This window comes from Panthera pardus, unplaced genomic scaffold (genome assembly GCF_024362965.1).
Source record: "Panthera pardus isolate Hobbes unplaced genomic scaffold, ASM2436296v1 HiC_scaffold_12, whole genome shotgun sequence".
Taxonomy (NCBI): Eukaryota; Metazoa; Chordata; class Mammalia; order Carnivora; family Felidae; genus Panthera; species Panthera pardus.
The window spans coordinates 41,011,871-41,031,649 of record NW_026526677.1 but is presented as its reverse complement, the minus strand read 5'-3'; the positions used below and the strand labels follow the sequence as shown (position 1 = coordinate 41,031,649).

Sequence of the window (19,779 nt, the reverse complement as noted above, 5' to 3'; positions counted from 1 at the left end):
ACAAAGGGCAGAGTTTGGCCCCGTACACACACAGGCTGTGCAAGCTAATGGAGTGCCAGGGAGAGGGAGGCTGCTTAGATAAGGCCCTGGAGCAGCCCTGTGGACAGACGAGCCGCCTGGACCTTTCTGCAGCCCTGTCACATTTGCCCTTTGATATCCAAGGAGCAGAGGGCCAACTGCTTTCCAGGCTGTGAAGACAGAGGGGCAGAGTGTTACAGGGGAAGGAAAGCTGGTCTGGGAATGTGCAATTCACCAGGCTGCTTTCCAGCTGCAGGGCCTGGGGCGATTCCAGGTTTTGAGGTTTCCACAGTCCCACCAGTAAAATGGAAGTAAAAATTCCTGCTCTGCTTTCTTCTGGTTGAAGTACAAATGTCACTAGAGAACTGATATGAAAGCCACCCTAGGCTATGCACAAATGAAGTGCCCAGTGAGCTTTATCTAGCTGCAGGGGGAGCCTTCTCCTTGCCTGCACCAGCCCCACCACAGCCTGAGATCCCTCTTGGGGTACCAGGAAGCTCTCCTTTGCTTCTCTTACCAGAATCCCACATTCCCCAGGGAGCCAGAACCCCTTCTAGTACCCTAAAAAAATGAGGTGGGGCTGGCTTTTCAGGTCAGAGTCCTCTGAACAGGCTCCAAGTACAGGCAGAACCTCCTTTGTGAGGTGTAGCTAGATGAGTGGCTGTGTATAGGAGTTTAAACAAAGCCCCAGAGCCGACAGACCCAAATTTCAGCGAGGGTGTTCTGCCAGTCAGCATCGGCACAAATCAGGAGACCTCCATTCCTTGCCCACACCCTAGTCCCAGGAAATTACGGATAGACCTGTCTGGTTTTATTCACAGTTACAATTGCTTTGATCCTCTTGGAATTTTATAGGAAATTACCCTTCTTTCGTGAGCTAGGGCTTGGAATGTACTTCCACACTTGGTAAGGTTGCAAGGTGTAAAGAATTCCTTAAAGAATCAGAGATGGCTTCCTGTTATCAGTAATTTGTTTTCAAAGCCCAGTGAGGCTTTTTATTAACAGATGCAACACCCAACCAGTGCCTTGGGTGTTTTGGACCCAGTTTTCGAACTAAAATGGAGGACAAGAGAATGCTAGGCATGGGATTCTTGTTGCCATGGGTGCAGTCAGGCCCCTTGAATGTCTGCTTCCACATTGGAAGCTCCTCATTCCACATGAGGAGCAGCCCAAACCAGTTCCCAAAAAGGGGGCGCAGCTTTGCCTCTGAGTTCTGAGCAATTGCAAAAATGAAGGTGTGTGTGGAGGCTTGATTCGTTAACTCAGAGCCCCCCTGGATGTTAGAACTGGAACAGAGATCCTCTTATGTTTAGTCTAGGATATTGGGGCTACAGAGGGAATGTGACTGCCACAATGTCACTCAGAGGTCCATGACCAAACTCAGGTCTCCTGACCCTCAGGTCAGTGTCTCCTCTCCAGCAGGCTGCCCATTCAACTTTGCTAAGCCATCCCCATCACTGTCCTTGCCACCCAAGATGTTGGAGGGAAAGGCTATCACAGCTTCCCACGGTACTTCCCTGTGGTGATTAGATAAAGGGCACTATGTTACCATGCTGGGGATTGTCTGGCTTGGAGACACCATGGGACTCCCTCTGCACACTGATTTTGTGGGCCCTCAATTTGGAAACCACTTATATTTTGGCAACAGTTTTTGCCTTGGAACCTGTCAATGTGATGGAAAGCTTGAGGCCTCACTCTGTGACAGGGTTGGATGGAGAGAAAAGGGCATAGGTCTCATTTCTTTTCCTTGGAAAAGAAGGTACTTTAGTCCATTCATGCTGCTGTCACAAAATAATACAGACTGGGTGTCTTATAAACAATGGAAACTTATTTGTTATGGTTCTGGAGTCTGGGAAGTTCAAGACCAAGGCTCCAGCAGATGTCTGGTGAGAGCCTTCCAAGTTCATAGACTTTTTGCCGTGTCTTCACATGATAGAAGGGACAAGGGAGCTCCTCTTTTTTTTAAGGGCACTAATCCTGTTCATGAAGGCTCCACCCTGATGATCTAATCATCTCCTAAGTGCTCCCCCATCTCAATACTATCACATTACGGATTAGGTTTCAGCATGAGTTGGGGGAAAGGGCGCAAACATTCAGTCTACAGAAAAAGGAATCCAGAGTTTCTGAGGTGGATTCTGTTAGGTGCTCACGGGAGGAATGAACTCTGGAGGGAATAACAATCTAAGCCGAAAAGAGACACAGAGGCAGCTTCTAGTACCTGATAGGAGGGCAGGTCGGGGAGGAAGAGGGGAGGAGAAACAGGTGGGGGAGGGTGGGCACTGGCGTACCAGGAGACGTGGCACCCAGGGGGACTTGAGGAGTCAGGGTGGAGTCTGTGGCTTCCACTCCCATCATGTGAGAGATGGATGGGGTTAGGGGGATGATATGAAGCAGTCCCAGGGACAGGCACCTGATCTCTTGCCAGAGAGAGGAGCCTTTGCTTTGGCACGTACACAACAGAGCCTGGCCTGTTGGGGACAGAGACTGATGAGGCCATCTGCATCTTGGGCCCTGAAACTCAGAAAAGCCATCAGCTTTGCAAACATGGAAAAGGTAAAAAAAAAAAAAAAAAAAAAAGAGGGGCTGCAGGGCCATGTAGGGTATATCAGAGAAGTGTATGTTCTGTGCCGTTGTGGTTGGAGCTGCGTATGTTCCGAGCTTCTTGTTGTGTTATTACAAAACAAGGTGTGTTCCTCCCCACCCCGCTGTGCTTTCCAGACTTCTCAACTACCTTGCTTTCACTCTCTCTCTCTCTCCCCTTCTCCAAAAGCATCTGACTTCCACTGCCCACCAAAAAAAAAAAAAAAACAACAGCAAAAACACCTAAATTTCATAGCCTGGCATTTAAAGCTAAAGATTTACCAGATACACTTTGAATTTCCTGCCTCGACGCATTTGCTCATACTCATTCTCTGCTTTCTCAACACCTGATCTTCAGCAATTGAAGTCTTTTTCTAGGCTAAGCTCAGATGCTACCTCCCCTGGGAAGCCTTCTCTGATAGTCCTGGCCAAAGGACCCTTCTCTCTTATGATTGTTAGGGCAATTTATTTCTGCCTCTTTTGAGGCAGTGTTATATTCTGTCTTGCATGTTAACCAAAGAGGGGAATGCCATTGGCCTTCCCCATTAAATGGTAAAGTCTTTGAAGGCTTATAAATATGTCTTATTCATTTTTATATCCCCAGCATTTAGCATAGTGCCCTCATGCATTTAGCATAGCAGGCATGTAATTCAAAATACATTTATAAAAACAAATAAATATATGTGCTGAGAATATGCAGAAAGTTTCTGTCCATGTGGAGCTCACAGTCTAGTGAGAAAAAGAGGACAGCAATAAGAATTAGTTTAAAATAAAGCTCAAGTGGGGCGCCTGGGTGGCTCAGTCGGTTAAGCCTCAGACTTCGGCTCAGGTCACGATCTCGCGGTCCGTGAGTTCGAACCCCGCATCGGGCTCTGGGCTGATGGCTCAGAGCCTGGAGCCTGCTTCTGATTCTGTGTCTCCCTCTCTCTCTGCCCCTCCCCCGTTCATGCTCTGTCTCTCTCTGTCCCAAAAAATAAACGTTAAAAAAAATTTTTTTTAAAAATGTTTAATAAAATAAAATAAAGCTCAAGCAACAGCATTTGACCTATGAATGTGTGGGTTTGGGGAGGACAGGGATGGTGGCAAGGTAAAGAACATTCAGGTTGAAGAATTCGCCTAGGCAGAATACATGGCATGTTGGGGGAATGTAGTGTAAGAGCCTTGGGACCGGCATATGGGAAGCATGAAGGAAAATAGAAGATAAGGCCAGAGAGGGGATGTGGACACTGTATTGTAGAACATCTAGTGTGCCTTCCAAGGAATTTGGATTTTATTCTTGATGCTGTTGAATGAGGAACTATTGAACTTTTCTGAGGATGACTGTAACAAATACTTAATGAAGGAATGACTCAGCACTGTATTTTGGGTGGACATCATTCGTTGGCCAGGTCCATTTTAGGAAAATCTTATATTGGTTGCTGAGCACCACCCATTCTCTGAGGTCAGACTATCCCCTGGTCAAGCCACCTCTTTTGTGAGATGTTCCCTTTCAAAGGGGCCATCCTTGAAGAACACTTGGTTAGTTTGGAGAAGTCTGTTCTGCCCTCTGAAATAGTGCTTTCTGATCCATCCCATGGATCCCACATTCGGCTTGGGCTTTAGTACAGAAATTCTTCTCTTTGGGCTGTATTAGTCAGGGTTCTCTAGAGAAACAGAACCAATAGGAGGTATAACAAAATTTATTATAAGGAATTGGCTCAGGCAATTATGGAAGCTGAGAAATCCCAAGATCTTCCATCTGTAAGCTGGAGACCCATGACAGCAGGTGGTGTAAATTCCAATCCAAGTTTAAAGGCCTGGAAAGCAGGAGTATGGATAGTAGTACCAGTCTGAGGGCAGAGAAGACTGATGTCTCAGCTCAACAGATGGGCAGAGACACCCAGTAACATCTACTAGCTCTCACAGAAAATGAAATTTTCTGAGCCTGGGACTAGCTTGGGCCCCCACCATGATTTCTTAAAAAAAAATTTTTAAAGCATGTATTCATTTTTGAGAGAGGCAGAGTGTGAGTGGGGAGGGGCAGAGAGAGAAAGAGGGTGGGGGGGAGACACAGGATCTGAAGCAGGCTCCAGGTTCCGAGCTGTCAGCACGGAGCCTGAGGCGGGGTTCAAACTCACTAGCCTTAAGATCATGACCTGAGCTGAAGTCGGACGCTTAACCAACTGAGCCACCTGGGCGCACCCCCCCTGCACCACAATTTCTTGACTTTTGTGGAGTCAGCGGTGAGGGGTGGAGAAGGGACAACAGGAAAAATAAGAGGTTGGAGCCAGTTGGTCCTAAAGAACCAGCTGAAATCACTTATTAGTTGTCTGACCTTGGCAAAATAACTAATTTTTCTGAGCCTTGGGTTCTTAACTGCAAAATGTGAATAATTATGCCTACTCCAAATAATTAGAGTGAAGGTATTACCTGGCTTGCTGCCTGACACGTAGGGGGTGCTCAGTAAATAGTACTTGTTTTATCCACATTTGTAGAGTTAAGTAGAGGATATTGTTCTGCATAAGAAGAAGGAAGCTGTGTTTGGAGTGAGCTGTTATGTGCCTTAATTTAGGGAGCTGTAAACTTTCCACCCAGATTATTTTTAGAGGTCATCCCAAGGTCCTCCTCCTGAGTTCTTACCTGTCTCCCCAGCCTACCTTCCATTCTCTGAACTCTGCCCTCTTGCCAGCAGCTGTAGTCACATCTGATAAGCAGGCAGGGGCCCAACCCTGACTGAATGAGGATATTGTTGCAAAGACTGGGGAACCTCAAGCAGTCAGCCCTGCCCTGAGAAACAACGGAGAATTTGTGATTGGCCTTCAGCCTGTCCAGCTGTGTGTTTGAGGTGAGAGCCTAGGTTTCTGGGATTCCTAGAGCAATAGGAAAACTATTACAACATGCTAGACAGATACCCTGCTTTTCTGGAGCTGAGGTTAGCTTGTTCCCTTCAAAACCAAGAGACCCATAATTATGGATCTTTCTCAGAACTGGACTCCAAGTTGGTCCCAGATTCAAAGGAGGAAGTAGACTGATCCATGCCTTTGAAAGAATCGCTGTCAGGTAGGAGAGCAAAGTGACACACGTCTCTAATGCAAGCCAGTTTGAAGGAGACACAGCTCAGCGGATGCAGAGACAAGGCAGATACTAACTCTGTGTGTGTGTGTGTGTGTGTGTGTGTGTGTGTGTGTGTGTGTGTGTGTGAGAGAGAGAGAGAGAGAGAGAGAGAGAGAGAGAGAGAGACAGAAAGAGACAGAGAGAGAGAGAAACCAGATGATGGGTGAGATTTAAAGAAGATAGGGAGCAGGAAGGCAGGCTGAGCAAAGGGGGGTGGGGGGTGGGGAAGCAGCGTCAAGTTTTGGGAATCACTCGACCTAGGTAAGGAGACTGATGCCGTGCTAGGCATTCCCTCCCTTCCAACAAATTGTTGAGTGCCTAACGGGCCAGAAGCTGTTCTTTCCGGTCAATTGGGAAACAACGGTGAAGATTCAGATTAAGCCTTTCCGGAGGGTAGACTGGACTGGCTGGTGGCTCTAGAGGGCCGGGGCTTTTGTGGCCGGAGGCTGAGCGGTTCCGGCAGCCCCTTAGGTCCCCAAGGCACACGTGGGTCTGTCCCCAGATCTTCGGTCCCGCTGCGCGCGCCGCCTGAGCCTCCCCACAGCTCCGCCTGGCTTCGAGCCCGCCCCTAGCCCGACCCACACGTGGGTTCCAGCACGTCCGCCCGGCTACCCCCCTGACGTCAGCCTCCCGGTTCCATTTAAGGCCCCTCCCGCGCCCAGCTCCGAGTACGGGAGCCGCTGCCGCCAAGTCCGGACCCAACACCGCGCGCCGCCGACGCCCGCCTGCTCGACGTGCACTCCCGGTACGGTCGGGCCCCGAGCGCACTGCGCGGGAGGGTCAGGAGAGCGAGCTGCCTCCGGCTCGCTAGCTCGGCGCTGTCCCCGAAGGGGTCTCTGCTCCCGGGGAGTCGGGGGAAGGCAGGATCCTCACGTGGACTCGGAGGTCACCGCACTCTGCTTTTGCTCTAAGTGGGCACCATGGCCTCTGGTCCGGCTGGGGAACCGAGGTGGCCGCAGCTATCCTGTGGCTGAAAGCCCAGGTGGATGCAGAAAGACAAGGAAATGACAGATCTAAAGGGTGGGGCATACCTCCGGGCTTAAAATAGGCAAACAACGCAGAACTGGAGGTCGGGTTTCCAGAGCCCACCCAGCCTAAAAACCCTCAGCAGTCGCGGGTGAGGGATAGAGGGAGGGGGTCGACAACCGCGGAGCGCTGCTTGGGTCGCTTTTTAACCCTGGGACTCTTCAAGAGGTGGACTCCATGGGGCGGCTACTGCCTGCGGATTATAGGGCGCTCTTTGCGCAAATTACATTTATTAAGCAGCTGCTGATGTATCGGGTGCTACGCAAGGCACGGTGCATGCAAAGATGAAGCAGGAAGAGTCTCAGCCCTCCTGCCGATGGTCTTTTGAGAGCAGGCTATCTGGTACCGTCCCCTCCTCTTGAGAAATGGGGGAACCTAAAGCTGGGAGAGGGTTAGGGCATCTCTGAGGTCACAGAGTGGGTGGCAGAGTTGGGGGAGTAGACCCACTTTCTGCAGTGCTCGTCCCTCACCCGTGCCCCCACGTTGAAGGGAGCGCTGGATCCCAGGGTTTAGGTTTTGGTGAGGCCAGGTCTAGAAATAGCAGTGATTTACGCGGAGAGATCTGATTCCACCTTGGTGACTCTGGGCTGCCTGCCTGGAAGTCCTCTCGGATATTTTTGCCCTTTGGGGTGGTGTCAAGACCAGACGTGGTGCTTCAGGGTGCAACCTGTGATAATCTTTCCAGTGAATGCAGTGCAGGGTTGGATTAGCAGGGCGAAGGCCCCCTCCCCGACACTGGGAATGGAGGATTCCACCAAGTATCTATTAACTTTAGGGCTCCAGGCCTCTGCAGCTATTTTTGCACTTCCTGTACTGACAAAATTTCCTCATATCGGGCCTCACGCCTTTGCAACATGGATCACGGCAGAAACCACACGAGGCGCCTCCCTCCCTGTTGGTTAACAGCTCCTTGGGTCTAGTATTCCGATTTAAAGTCTGGCTCTGCCCGCGGCCAGGGAGGCTGCCAGTAGGGGCACTAGTTAAGTCTAAAGTCCACCTCGGGGCTCTCTGCCTCGTGGCTCTCTCCCTTGTACCCTAAGAGCAGGACAGTTCCCAATTATTTCCGCTCTTGGGTGGGGCTTTCCAGACTGGCGCCTCTGCGCCAGCACCCAGCTCTCGAAAGCCGCGGTCTGTAGGCTCTACTCTTGTCCCCGCCCAGCGCTCGAAATGAGCATGCGCGCAAGTGTCGCGCCGGGCTGGGTGGGGGAGGGGCGGAAAACCGGAGGGTTCCCAGCCAACAGAGCTGTTGGTCTGATATCCGCCCCATCTTCTGGGGCTGGAGGAAGGAGTGAGTGCGCATGAGCAGAGGTTTTTTTTTTTGTTGTTGTTGTTGTTTTTAACATCCTACGGCGTCCAGGTGGTTCCAAGAGGCATTTACGGGAACCTTCCGCACATTTCTCTCTACTCTTTTTGAGGGTTTGCAGGACTGGTGATTGGAGTACATTTGGGCAGGCAGTCACAGCGATTTTGTGTGAGGAAAGGCAGCCCCGCTTGGGGTTAATAAATCAAGATGAGTGAGTCCTCAGGAAGTTATACTTACACCCAAACGTCAATATTATTTTTCCACGCCAAGGTGAGATCCTTTATACCAAGATAGATCCTAGCCAGACCAGACCCTGGCTTTAGGCCTTTCAGTATCCCTTTGGCCATCTTTAGGTTTGTTCCTTCCCTCTTTTTAATGGCAAGTATCCCAAAAGGAAGTAAAATAAGCTCTTTTAGAACAGCTTTTGGTTAATAAGCGTTAATTTAAAGAGGATGCAGTGACAGTGTGTGTTTCCCCCCTATAGATTCCTTTTGCTTCTAAATCCAATATGGCAACTCTCAAGGATCAACTGATTCAGAATCTTCTTAAGGAAGACCATACCCCCCAGAATAAGATTACAGTTGTTGGGGTTGGTGCTGTTGGCATGGCTTGTGCCATCAGTATCTTAATGAAGGTAAGTGAAAGCCCATCACTCTGAAAGCCAAGGATACCTTGACCCCAACGATCTCCCCACACCTCCAAGAATTGCATTATTACATTGTATATACAAATATTTAGGTTCATGCATTCATTTGAAGAACTTTATGTGGAACAAACTTTAGTAATGTGATGCTATACCGAAAGAGTGTCTGTACTAAAAACATTAAAAGTTATAAGGCTGGTGACACAGTTCCTTAAATTCACTGTGCTGTATTAACATGCATGAATTGCCTACAAATGAAAACATAGTCTATATCTTTAAGTTAAACATGCCTTTATTTTAAAGTAATTTTTGAGTTGAAAATGATGCACACATTTGGTAAAATTAAAATCACTGAGTGTGCCTGGGTGGCCCAGTTGGTTGGGAGTTCCACTCTTGATCTCTGCTCAGGTTATGATCATGTGGTTGGTGAGTTTGAGCCCCACGTCAGGCAGGCTCTGCATTGATGGCATGGAGCCTGCTTGGGATTCTGTTTCTCTTTCTCTCTGCCCCTCACCTGCTTGTGCGCTCACTCTGTCTCTCAAAATAAAAAAAAAATTTTTAGTTACACAATGTGGGGAATCTTAAGTCTTTCTCCCACAAAAATCCCCAGTGCCCCTCACCTTGAATAATAATTTTGGTACCAGTTATGGAGTTAAAAGTTAGATAGCAAAAGATAATTTGAGAATGAATAAAGAATATGTTTTATAGTAGTTGAGCCTGGTTTATATAAAAAAAGAAATTGAAGCAGCTTACAATATTAAAATATTTTAAGTTTAGATTTGGAGTTACTAATAAGGGAGTGTAATGATGAATTCTGGGTTTTGAACAGGAAAGGACTGAAATAAGGAACTGAAGGCAGAAATGAGCTATGCAGAGGTTGTGTAACAACATAGGTTGCTTTTTATGTGTTCTTAGGAGGGGCCACATAGTATAAAGGTTTCCCCCACTATCCGAAAGGAGAGCATTCCTATGAAACCTTTCTGAAGCCTGGTGTAAAGCAAAGAAGCAATTACTATTAATGTGGAAAATTTTTTAACATTCCCAGACCCAAAAAATAACCTTAGGATTTTCTGATACCTTAGGACACATCGTGCTAATGCATGCACAAAATAGAGATAAGGTACAGATGCTCACAAAGTTCAAAGCTATGGCAGCTTGATGCTGAGATGCTGAGTAAAGTTCCTGAGGAACTTGGTTCATCAGGTGGAACCAAGGTGGTAACTAGGACGTGTGCTGCCTCTGTAAGGGCTCACTGCGAAACAAACACTGAATGCTGTTTTTTGTTTTTTGTGGTTTTTTTGCCTTATTTCCTAAATTTTTTTTTTAAACTTTTTTTTTTTGAGACAGAGAGAGACAGAGCATGAACGGGGGAGGGGCAGAGAGAGAGGGAGACACAGAATCGGAAGCAAGCTCCAGGCTCTGAGCCATCAGCCCAGAGCCCGACGCGGGGCTCGAACTCACAGACCGCGAGATCGTGACCTGAGCCGAAGTCGGACGTTTAACCGACTGAGCCATCCAGGCGCCCCAATTGCCTTATTTCCTAAAGGCAGAAATCCTCTTTGGATTTATTTCAGTTAGGGAAAACAGGTACTAAAGTTAGGTCTTTTATAAAAGGGAAGTGGCATAATGCAAACTTCTGACAATCAGGGGATACCTGGACCAATTTTTACAGCTTTCCACTGGATCAGGAATTGATGCCATTTGTTTTTTCCACACCTATGCCCTCTAACTCAGGTGTGTATAAGGTTATTATATTACAGATGACATGGGGGGGTAGATCTGTTGCTCAGCTAGTATAACTTACTTGGTTATAACAGTTCACACCCCATGTGTATTAAATCTGTTGCTGGTGCTCCTGGTCTGAGATGCACCTATAAACATTTACAGATTCAACTGAAAGGATATTTTTCACCAATATTATTTTGCAAATGCACAAATCTGGAACACTTCTTGGAACACTTAGTGTTGGTTAATATATGGAAAACATATAAAGGAATGATCCAGAATATCACTTTTTAATTTCCAAGTCTTAATACTGGTCAACATCACTTATGTAATGATTAATGGCCTAAAATTAATGTGTAAAATTGAGAGACTAAACAGAGCAGTCTTATGTAATTGGATGTTATTCCAGCCATTGCCAATCTAGTGTTCTGCTACCACACAGTCGAATGGTGGAGTGCTTGCAGAAGTTGCTCTAGTGAAGGGGCGCCTGGGTGGCTCAGTCAGTTAAGCATCTGACTTCAGCTCAGGTCATCTCACAGTTTGTGAGTTCGAGCCCCGTGTCAGGCTCTGTGCTGACAGCTCGGAGCCTGGAGCCTGCTTCGGATTCTGTGTCTCCTTCTCTCTGCCCCTTCCCAACTTGTGCTCCGTCTCTCAAAAAATAAATAAATGTAAAGAAAATAAATTAAAAAAAAAAAAGAAGTTGCTCTTGTGAAGAGAGAGGATCGGTACTTTTTCCTATGCATGGGTCATCCGTGAGTCACTTTTTAAAGTTTATGTATTTATCTTGAGAGAGAAAGAGAGCATACACACATGGTAGTAGATGGGGTGGGGGGAGCAGAGGGAATCTCGGGAACTGTGAGATCATGCCCTGAGCCACAATCAAGAGTTGGATGCTGGACTGACTGAGCCACGCAGTCACCCCCGTGAGTCCGTTTTTAAATGGGGGCCTGCCTCTACTTTGAGGTATGTCCTGATACTAATAAAGTGGCAGAGCTCTCCTATGCTAGAAACATAGAAATTTTGCATCCCTTTCTAAAATTTGGAAGCAGCTCTTTTCTATTTGACTAAAAATTTTGTATCTTTTAGGACTTGGCAGATGAACTTGCTCTTGTTGATGTCATGGAAGACAAATTGAAGGGAGAGATGATGGATCTCCAGCATGGCAGCCTATTCCTTAGAACACCAAAAATTGTCTCTGGCAAAGGTTGATTTCAACAAGTTTATATTGTGATCTATGCTAGATTTGATTTTTTTTATCAGGCTTGAAATCCTTTTTCAAAGATTTATTTTTCGTATAGGAGCAAAGAGCCCTTGAGCCATTTTGCATTGGCAACCTGTTTATACCAAAGTTTCAATTTCTAGTAATGGAAACCCAATAGTCTATAATGTGGAAAGCATCTGAATTAGAATGTAATTAGTAATGCTTCTCGGGTCCATATTTAACCACGTTGCTTCAAATATTTAAATTTAATATACTTACTTCCCCTACTTCCTTTCAGACACTAAGACAAGGTTGAGAATAAGGTAAATGAGCCAGTTCAGACTTTTCACACTTACGAGCCCTAGTCAGGAAACCTGGCATGTGTACAAATAGTGTTTCTTTTGACACCTGAAAATAACTGACCACTTATCTATGGGCTGGGTTAACCATCCTGTGCCATAGGGTATCTAGAAGCAAGATCTTGATAAGTGTAAAGTTGCCTTTGCTTTAAAAAAAAAAAAAAAAAGGCGCCTATCTCTGTGCTGATATGATCACAGTAAAGTAATTAAGTAGAAATAGGGGTATGGAAGAGTCTGAGCATTGAGCTCAGGTGGCAAAAAATTGGGGGATAATGTCTCATTTGGTTCTTTCCAGCTCCTCCCAACTGTGGTTATATAAAGTCACAGTCTAAACCAGAATACAAGGAAGGCGTTGATGTACTCTTCCTCCATGTTAGGTGGCCACAGTGAAAAAACCAAAAGCTAAAGGAGTCATGGGTTGGGGGGAGGGGTGGCATTTATCTGTGTTTACCTATGCGTGAAAGGAAGTAAGGGAGGTAACAAAACACTAATAAAATTGCCCATAAAAAAAAATGTATGGAAGAGATTAAGGCCTTAATCTGGTTTTTGTTTCCCCTTTGTCTAGACTATAATGTGACTGCAAACTCCAAGCTGGTTATTATCACAGCTGGGGCACGTCAGCAAGAGGGAGAGAGCCGTCTTAATTTGGTCCAGCGTAATGTGAACATCTTTAAGTTCATCATTCCTAATGTTGTAAAATACAGCCCAAACTGCAAGTTGCTTGTTGTTTCCAATCCAGGTGAGACCTTTAATTGCACAAATAGATGAGCTTGAGTAACACTGATGGCATATGTCATATTCTATATATACATATTTATTTCTCGTATTTTTCATTTTCCTCTTGTGAATGGATTTGGTAAAATAGTTAAATTTAACATATTAAAGGGGTACAGTGCCCCTCAATGTAGTTAGAACTTAAAAATTATTTTCCCGAGAAGATCTTAGATAAGGGAAAAGGGTATGAATAAGGTGTTCTAGATGCACAATTTATTTTCATTATACTACACTTCTTGAATACTTAATGAATTTGCTATATTATACATACAGGTTTAAAAATATTGACAAAGATACTGATTGGTTATGATCAATATCAAGATTCCTACAGAGCCATGTATCTTGAGTAGCCAAACATCATCTAATGATTTACCTAGTATTTTTGCCTAAATGTTTTCTTCATAGTGGATATCTTGACCTATGTGGCTTGGAAGATAAGTGGCTTTCCCAAAAACCGTGTTATTGGAAGTGGTTGCAATCTGGATTCAGCCCGGTTCCGTTACCTAATGGGGGAAAGGCTGGGAGTTCACGCATTAAGCTGTCATGGGTGGGTCCTTGGAGAGCATGGAGACTCCAGTGGTAAGCATAACTTATTTTCTATTTTTGTTTTCAAAAAGACTGTGTAAGATATTGATAGAAGTTTTATTATTAAATCAGAGCTGAAATTAGATATCCATTCATTAGAGTAGAATGATTTCTAAAAATCTATTATTCAGATTTTAGCTATTTTATGTGACCTCTTATGGCATGGGGGATGGGGAATGAAATTTCTTTTACTTAAGATGATAATTCTTAGGATGACCTCAGTCATTTACTATCACAACTGTCTATATGAGACTTGAACTGTGAGGCTGTGAAAAGGTTAACCAATCCAAATGGAGTGCATGGAAAAATTCTATCACAGTTGAATTCACAGTTACTTATACTAAGAAAATTCCCCTTATGATCTCATACTATCTTTATATTTCAAATAGGATTAAACATCCCAATAGGTTAGGAAAAAAGGTCAGAATATGGTGAAAATTCTTAGTTTCACATAATCTAATCAATGAAAATCTAAGAGTAAGGGCATTGGTAGTCTTTACCATCTACCAAAAGCAGGTAATCCTCCTCAGATAAGAAATGAGGATTAGAAAAATGGGTCAAAATAACTAGTCTTGTTACCGAAACCCAAGTTTGGCGGCCTGTTGCTCAAAAGGCCAGCACTCAAGAGCAGAGTTTTGACTGGAAAAAGAATATGAGCTTTATTCAGGAGGCGGGCCACGTGGGGAGAAGGCAGACTCTTGTCCAAAAGTCAACTCCAAAGTTTCTGCCAGGCCCAGAGATTTTTGAAGGTGTCTAATCAGTTAAGGGAATGCAGTGGTCTGTGACATTCCTTGATTACATGCAGATTTGATGATGCCAGTTACAGAGTTACCTCGGTGCTTGGAGTTTGTGCAAGGTCTTAGTTCCTTGGTGCCTGGGGGTGGGGGTTGTGCAAGAAGGTCTGGTTCCATGGGACCCAGGGGTTGTGCAAGAGTACTCTGTTCTTTCTACAAAAGAGGGCAAGGTCTACAGATGTACAAAAGGAGGTCAGTAAAGTCATTTGTGTGACCTTAAAAAAGAAAAACATTTTGTTGAAAGATTGCTGGGCTAATCAGAAAGGTGAGGTGACCTCAAACAGACTTGCTGGCCTCTGTGGCCTGGGAAAGTTCTGGTCTTTTATTCTCCAAGGCCAGTGGTCTGCAAATCTTAAAGAAAGTAAATTAGTTCTGTTAAAGATCAAGGGTCTTAAGTCAGCAAGCAAGGAGTGAGTTAACTTGAAGCAAGGCTGGCTGGAGTGCTATTATAGTCTGCTGGATGATGTATGGAAATAAATGTATGCTGTGCTATTTCTTGTAGTGCCTGTATGGAGTGGAGTAAATGTTGCTGGTGTCTCCCTGAAGAATCTGCACCCTGACTTAGGCACTGATGCAGATAAGGAAAAGTGGAAAGAGGTTCACAAACAGGTGGTTGACAGGTAATAGATTCCATAGTTTGGCAATGTAGAAGATTAAAATTTATTATTTTTATTTTAAAGTTGGAAGTTTAATAGCATTTGAGTACTTTTTGTTAGAAAACTTTTTTCTAGGGATGTCTGACTGGTTTAGTCGGGTAGAGCATGTGACTTTTTTTTTTTTAATGTTTATTTTTTTTTCAACGTTTTTTATTTATTTTTGGGACAGAGAGAGACAGAGCATGAACGGGGGAGGGTCAGAGAGAGAGGGAGACACAGAATCGGAAACAGGCTCCAGGCTCCGAGCCATTAGCCCAGAGCCTGACGCGGGGCTCGAACTCATGGACCGCGAGATCGTCGCGGGGCTCGAACTCACGGACCGCGAGATCGTGACCTGGCTGAAGTCGGACGCTTAACCGACTGCGCCACCCAGGCGCCCCTTTAATGTTTATTTTTGAGAGAGAGAAACTGAGTGTGAGTGGGGGAGGGGCAGCGAGAGAGGGAGATACAGAATCTGAAGCAGGCTCCAGGCTCTGAGCTGTCAGCACAGAACCTGACATGGGGCTCAAACCCAGAAACCGTGAGATCATGACCTGAGCCGAAGTTGGATGCTTAACCAACTGAGCCACTCAGGCGCCCCAAGAATTTTTTATTATTTTAAAAGTTTTCGTGAAGTAGTCTCTACACCCCATGTGGGGCTTGAACTCACGACCCCAAAATCTAGAGTCACACGCTCCACTGACTGAGCCAGCCAGGTGCCCCAGGAATAAGAATTTTTTTTAACATTTATTTATTTTTGAGAGAGAGTGAGCAAGCACAAGTGGGGGACGGGCAGAGAGAGGGAGACAGAGATCCAAAGCAGGCTCAGCACTGTGAGCACAGAGCCCGATGCGGGACTCGGACCCACAAACCATGAGATTAAGACCTGAGACGAAATTAAGAGTCAGCCATTTAACCAACTGAGACACCCAGGCACCCCACCCCAGGAATAAGAACTTTTAAATCCAATTTCCTGTTATGGGCTTTATGAATAGAGACATTTGTTTATTCAAATGATTATAAAGTTTCAAGGAACGTCTAGATTTGTAATGGTACTAAAATGTAAATATTAACTCTTAGAAATTGTTGAACAGGGAAGCTTTCATGCTTGCTGGCATTATTTACTTATTATAAACCATGTGGTCATGTGTGGATCTCAGGTATATAGAATTGAATAATGAATCATGATTGGTTTAGGCAGGGCCCTCTTTGTATTCGTTTAATTAAATAAAACCTAAGAAATGTTGACAGTAGCTGTCAACTAAGTATAGTGTTCGTTGGAATTAGAATTATTAGTATGTTGGTACTTGGAAATGAGTGAGTTCTGAGCTCCTTCTCCCACTCACCCTTCCACCCATCCCTTACTTGACATAATCTTGAGTCAAGCATACCATACATAATCTTGGATTTATATTCCAAAATTCAGTATTACATTGTAAGAATCATTTATTTTGTTGCATGTAGATACAGTTATTTTTGACCATTATGTAACATTCCACTGTGTTGAATATTTCACTGTATGTACCACAATTTATCCATTCCCCTGTTGGAGAATCCTGGGCTTGTTGCCAGGCTTTTGCTGTTACTAACAACACTGTTGTGAACATCCCTGTTCATAATATCCTGGTATACGTGGCAATCATTACTCAGGTATATAATGCAACTTTGTGCCATTGTTTGCTGTAAAGCCTGTGTTCAGTGAAAGCGTTGTTGTTCTTTGTTTCTCTTACCCTACTTTTTCCTACCTTCCCTGTCCTTCTGTACCCTACAGTGCCTATGAGGTGATCAAACTGAAAGGCTACACTTCCTGGGCCATTGGACTGTCTGTGGCAGATTTGGCAGAAAGCATAATGAAGAATCTTAGGCGGGTGCATCCAATTTCCACCATGATTAAGGTAGGTCTGTGTAGTGATACATTGTATTTAAATGCCATTATTTTCTGGTTTTTAAAAAAGAGTCTTCTATGAAAGCAGATTAGTCATCAGTCCTTGATTTGAGTGAAATAAATTAATGCGCTAACAACTTTCCTTTTTTGGAGAGACGTGGTTGCACTTTAGGAATAATGTCTACTAGTACTCTGTTCACCACATAGGTACTTGGTAACTGACTAATAATAAATTGGGGTAGGTGCATGACCAGAAACGAAAAATGTTTTCTTTGAAGAAAAAAAGAAGTCACACTGAAGTTAGAGTTACCAAGATGTTATCCATAAAAATGTGACAGTACTACGGATAACAGCAATAGTTTAGAGTTTCTTTTACAACAGGAATCTTGCCAGTATTTTGATGATTTGCACTGTTCATCACATCCTAACTGAAAATGTGGAAAGAAATTTCTACTTACCAAGTTGTATTAAATAAGCATACATATTTGTAGAGCATGGAAGTCTTGGGAGACCCCAAAATGCATAGACAAAACATAAAATGTCTTTCATTTTGTCTTCAGGGTCTCTATGGAATAAAAGATGATGTCTTCCTCAGTGTTCCTTGCATCTTGGGACAGAATGGAATCTCAGACGTTGTGAAGGTGACCCTGACTCCTGAGGAAGAGGCCCGTTTGAAGAAGAGTGCAGATACGCTCTGGGGGATCCAAAAAGAGCTGCAGTTTTAACGTTTTCTAATGGTGTACCACTTCACTGTCTAGACTACAACAGGATTTTTAGTTGGAGGTTGTGTATATTGTCCTTATTATCTGATCTCTTATTCAAGTAATGATATTAAAAACGGCCTAGGAAAAACATCAGTTTCCTAAGTTACAAATAGGAATGGTTCACAAAACCTTGCGGCTACATCCTGATGCTGGACGGTACCCATCTTGCGTCGTCCTAAGTTGGTTAACTGAAAATAGTTGCACCACCTCAGAGACACCACTGCCAATGTGGCATGTGCTGCAGTTGCTATTCAAACCAGACGTGTATTTACTGCGTGTTGTATTACTTCTGGTTCCTTCACCCAACATGCCTAGACCAACCTTTTTTTTTTTTTCTCCAGCCAATCACCTCCTGGGATCCAATGTATAAATTCAGTATTGCATGTATTGTGCATAACTGTTCTAAAGGATCTTATTTTGTGTCCTATATAAGTCAGAACATAGTGTACATTGCCATATAATGTAAAAAGAAAGATCTACGTATAAACAATGCAACCAACTATCTAAGTGTCATACCAACCAACTAAAATACCAAATAAACTTTGAACAGTGACTTCTCTCTTACTATATTAAGATAAATAAAGCTGCGACTTACCCATTACATTATTGGGACCCATTAGGGTATTCATGGGCAACACTACAGTGGTATTTTTAAGGTGTGTTGTTTACTAATGATCAGACTTTAGTTTAACATGATTTAATATAATTAATAGATGACTAGATTGAGTAGGTTGTTTTGGTACCATTTCCATTATATTCAATCCTTTTACTATGCTAAGCCACGAGATATTAAGAGATAACTTGATAATAGGGCTAATCATAACTGGTACCCTACAAGTCAAGTAGATGGCATTCTACACCTGAATGTAAAAATATCACTTACCAACAACATAGGCAGTGGTACTTTGTCACTATAGGGAGACACAGATTTTTAAGAACTTTGGCTCTCTGGAGGCCGGTAACTTGATGGTACTTAACAGTTTTAAACCAAATAGTCTTGGTGGTTTGTCCACTCAAAAACTTTTAGATTTTCCTCAAAATAGGTCTACAACTATGATCCTTATTCAGGCCCGAATACTTCCAGAGGTTAACTAGAACAACTTTATTGTCATCACTTCTCCAGGATCTTTCACTAAAGTTTCCTTCCTGAAAGCTAGTGAAGAGAAAGAATTATGCTTTTTTTTTTCAGTGTGTCAAATGTAAAAGGAAAAGAATGAACTATGTAGTCTTAACAAGTACTATAATATGATTTGCTTTTTATACAGGCTTTAAAAAAAATAGACAAGCTACAATTTACACATCATAAAATTTACATTAAAAAAAATTTTTTTTAATGTTTATTTCTGAGAGCCAGAGCACGAGTGGGGGAGGGACAGAGAGAGCGGGAGACGCAGAATCCGAAGCAGGCTCCAGGGTCTGAGCTGTCAGCCAGAGCCTGACGCGGGGCTCTAACTCATGAACTATGAGATTGTGACCTGAGCCAAAGTCGGACACACAACTGACTGAGGCACCCAGGTGCCCCTAAAATTCACCATTTGAAAGGGTGCAGGGGTGCCTGGGTGGTTCAGTCCGTTAAGCGTCCGACTTTGGCTCAGGTTATGATCTCAAGAGCCCTACATCGGGCTCTATGCTGACAGCCTGGAGCCTGCTTCGGATTCTGTGTTTCCCTCTCTCTGTGCTCCTCCCCCGCTTGTGCGCTCTCTCTCTCTCTCTCTCTCTCTCTCTCTCTCTCTCTCTCTTTCAAAAGTAAATAAACATTATAAAAAAAATTTTTTTTAAAGAGCGTATAATTCTGTGAATTCACATAGTTGTACAACCTCCACCACTACCTAATCTTAGAACTTTTTAATTACTACAAAAACAAACATGTACTTATGCCTATAGCCTCTTTTAACTTTGGGGCAACTTTAGTCTAAAAAAATTTATTTACATTTATTAATTTCATATCTGATAGACTAAATTAGTCAATGCCAACATGACTGAAAAGTCATGCTTAAAGATATATTAACCTAATCTTCCATGAATTTTTAGATTTAATCTTCTAAAGCTTCCTCCCTTTAAAGCACCTCCCTTCTAAAGCACTCCCTTGTGCCACAGGCACAAAAAGTGTTTCAGGATTACCTTGTATCTTCCTGTTCCAGGCAAGGAATGGGCCAATTCTGCAAAGTCTTGATTCTTTTAAATGTAATATGATCTCAGGGTGCCTGGGTGACTCGGTTGAGAATCCAACTACGACTCCGTCATGACCTCACAGTTTGTGGGTTCAAGCCCTGCGTTGGGCTCTGTGCTGATAGCTCAGAGCCTGGAGCCTGCTTCAGATTCTCTGTCTCCCTCATCTCTGCCCCTCCCCCAGCTCATTCTCTCTCTCTCTCAAAAATAAATAGACTTAAAATT

The 19,779-nt window shown here is 44.1% G+C and overlaps 1 protein-coding gene across 2 annotated transcripts; it reads left to right on the top strand.

Moving 5' to 3' along the window:
- The first annotated feature begins 6,317 nt into the window (after positions 1 to 6,317).
- Positions 6,318 to 17,938, top strand: LOC109271220 (L-lactate dehydrogenase A chain). Of its 2 annotated transcripts, none has more exons than XM_019456479.2 (8): positions 6,318 to 6,436; positions 8,505 to 8,654; positions 11,475 to 11,592; positions 12,514 to 12,687; positions 13,128 to 13,301; positions 14,604 to 14,721; positions 16,508 to 16,631; positions 17,182 to 17,938. In XM_019456479.2, the coding sequence occupies exons 2-8, from the start codon at positions 8,529 to 8,531 to the stop codon at positions 17,344 to 17,346; spliced, it is 999 nt and encodes a 332-aa protein (XP_019312024.1). In that variant the 5' UTR covers positions 6,318 to 6,436; positions 8,505 to 8,528; the 3' UTR covers positions 17,347 to 17,938. The 2 variants fall into 2 exon arrangements, with proteins under 2 accessions (XP_019312024.1, XP_019312023.1); XM_019456478.2 differs by lacking the exon at positions 6,318 to 6,436 and adding an exon at positions 8,204 to 8,290.
- The last annotated feature ends 1,841 nt before the right edge of the window (positions 17,939 to 19,779 follow it).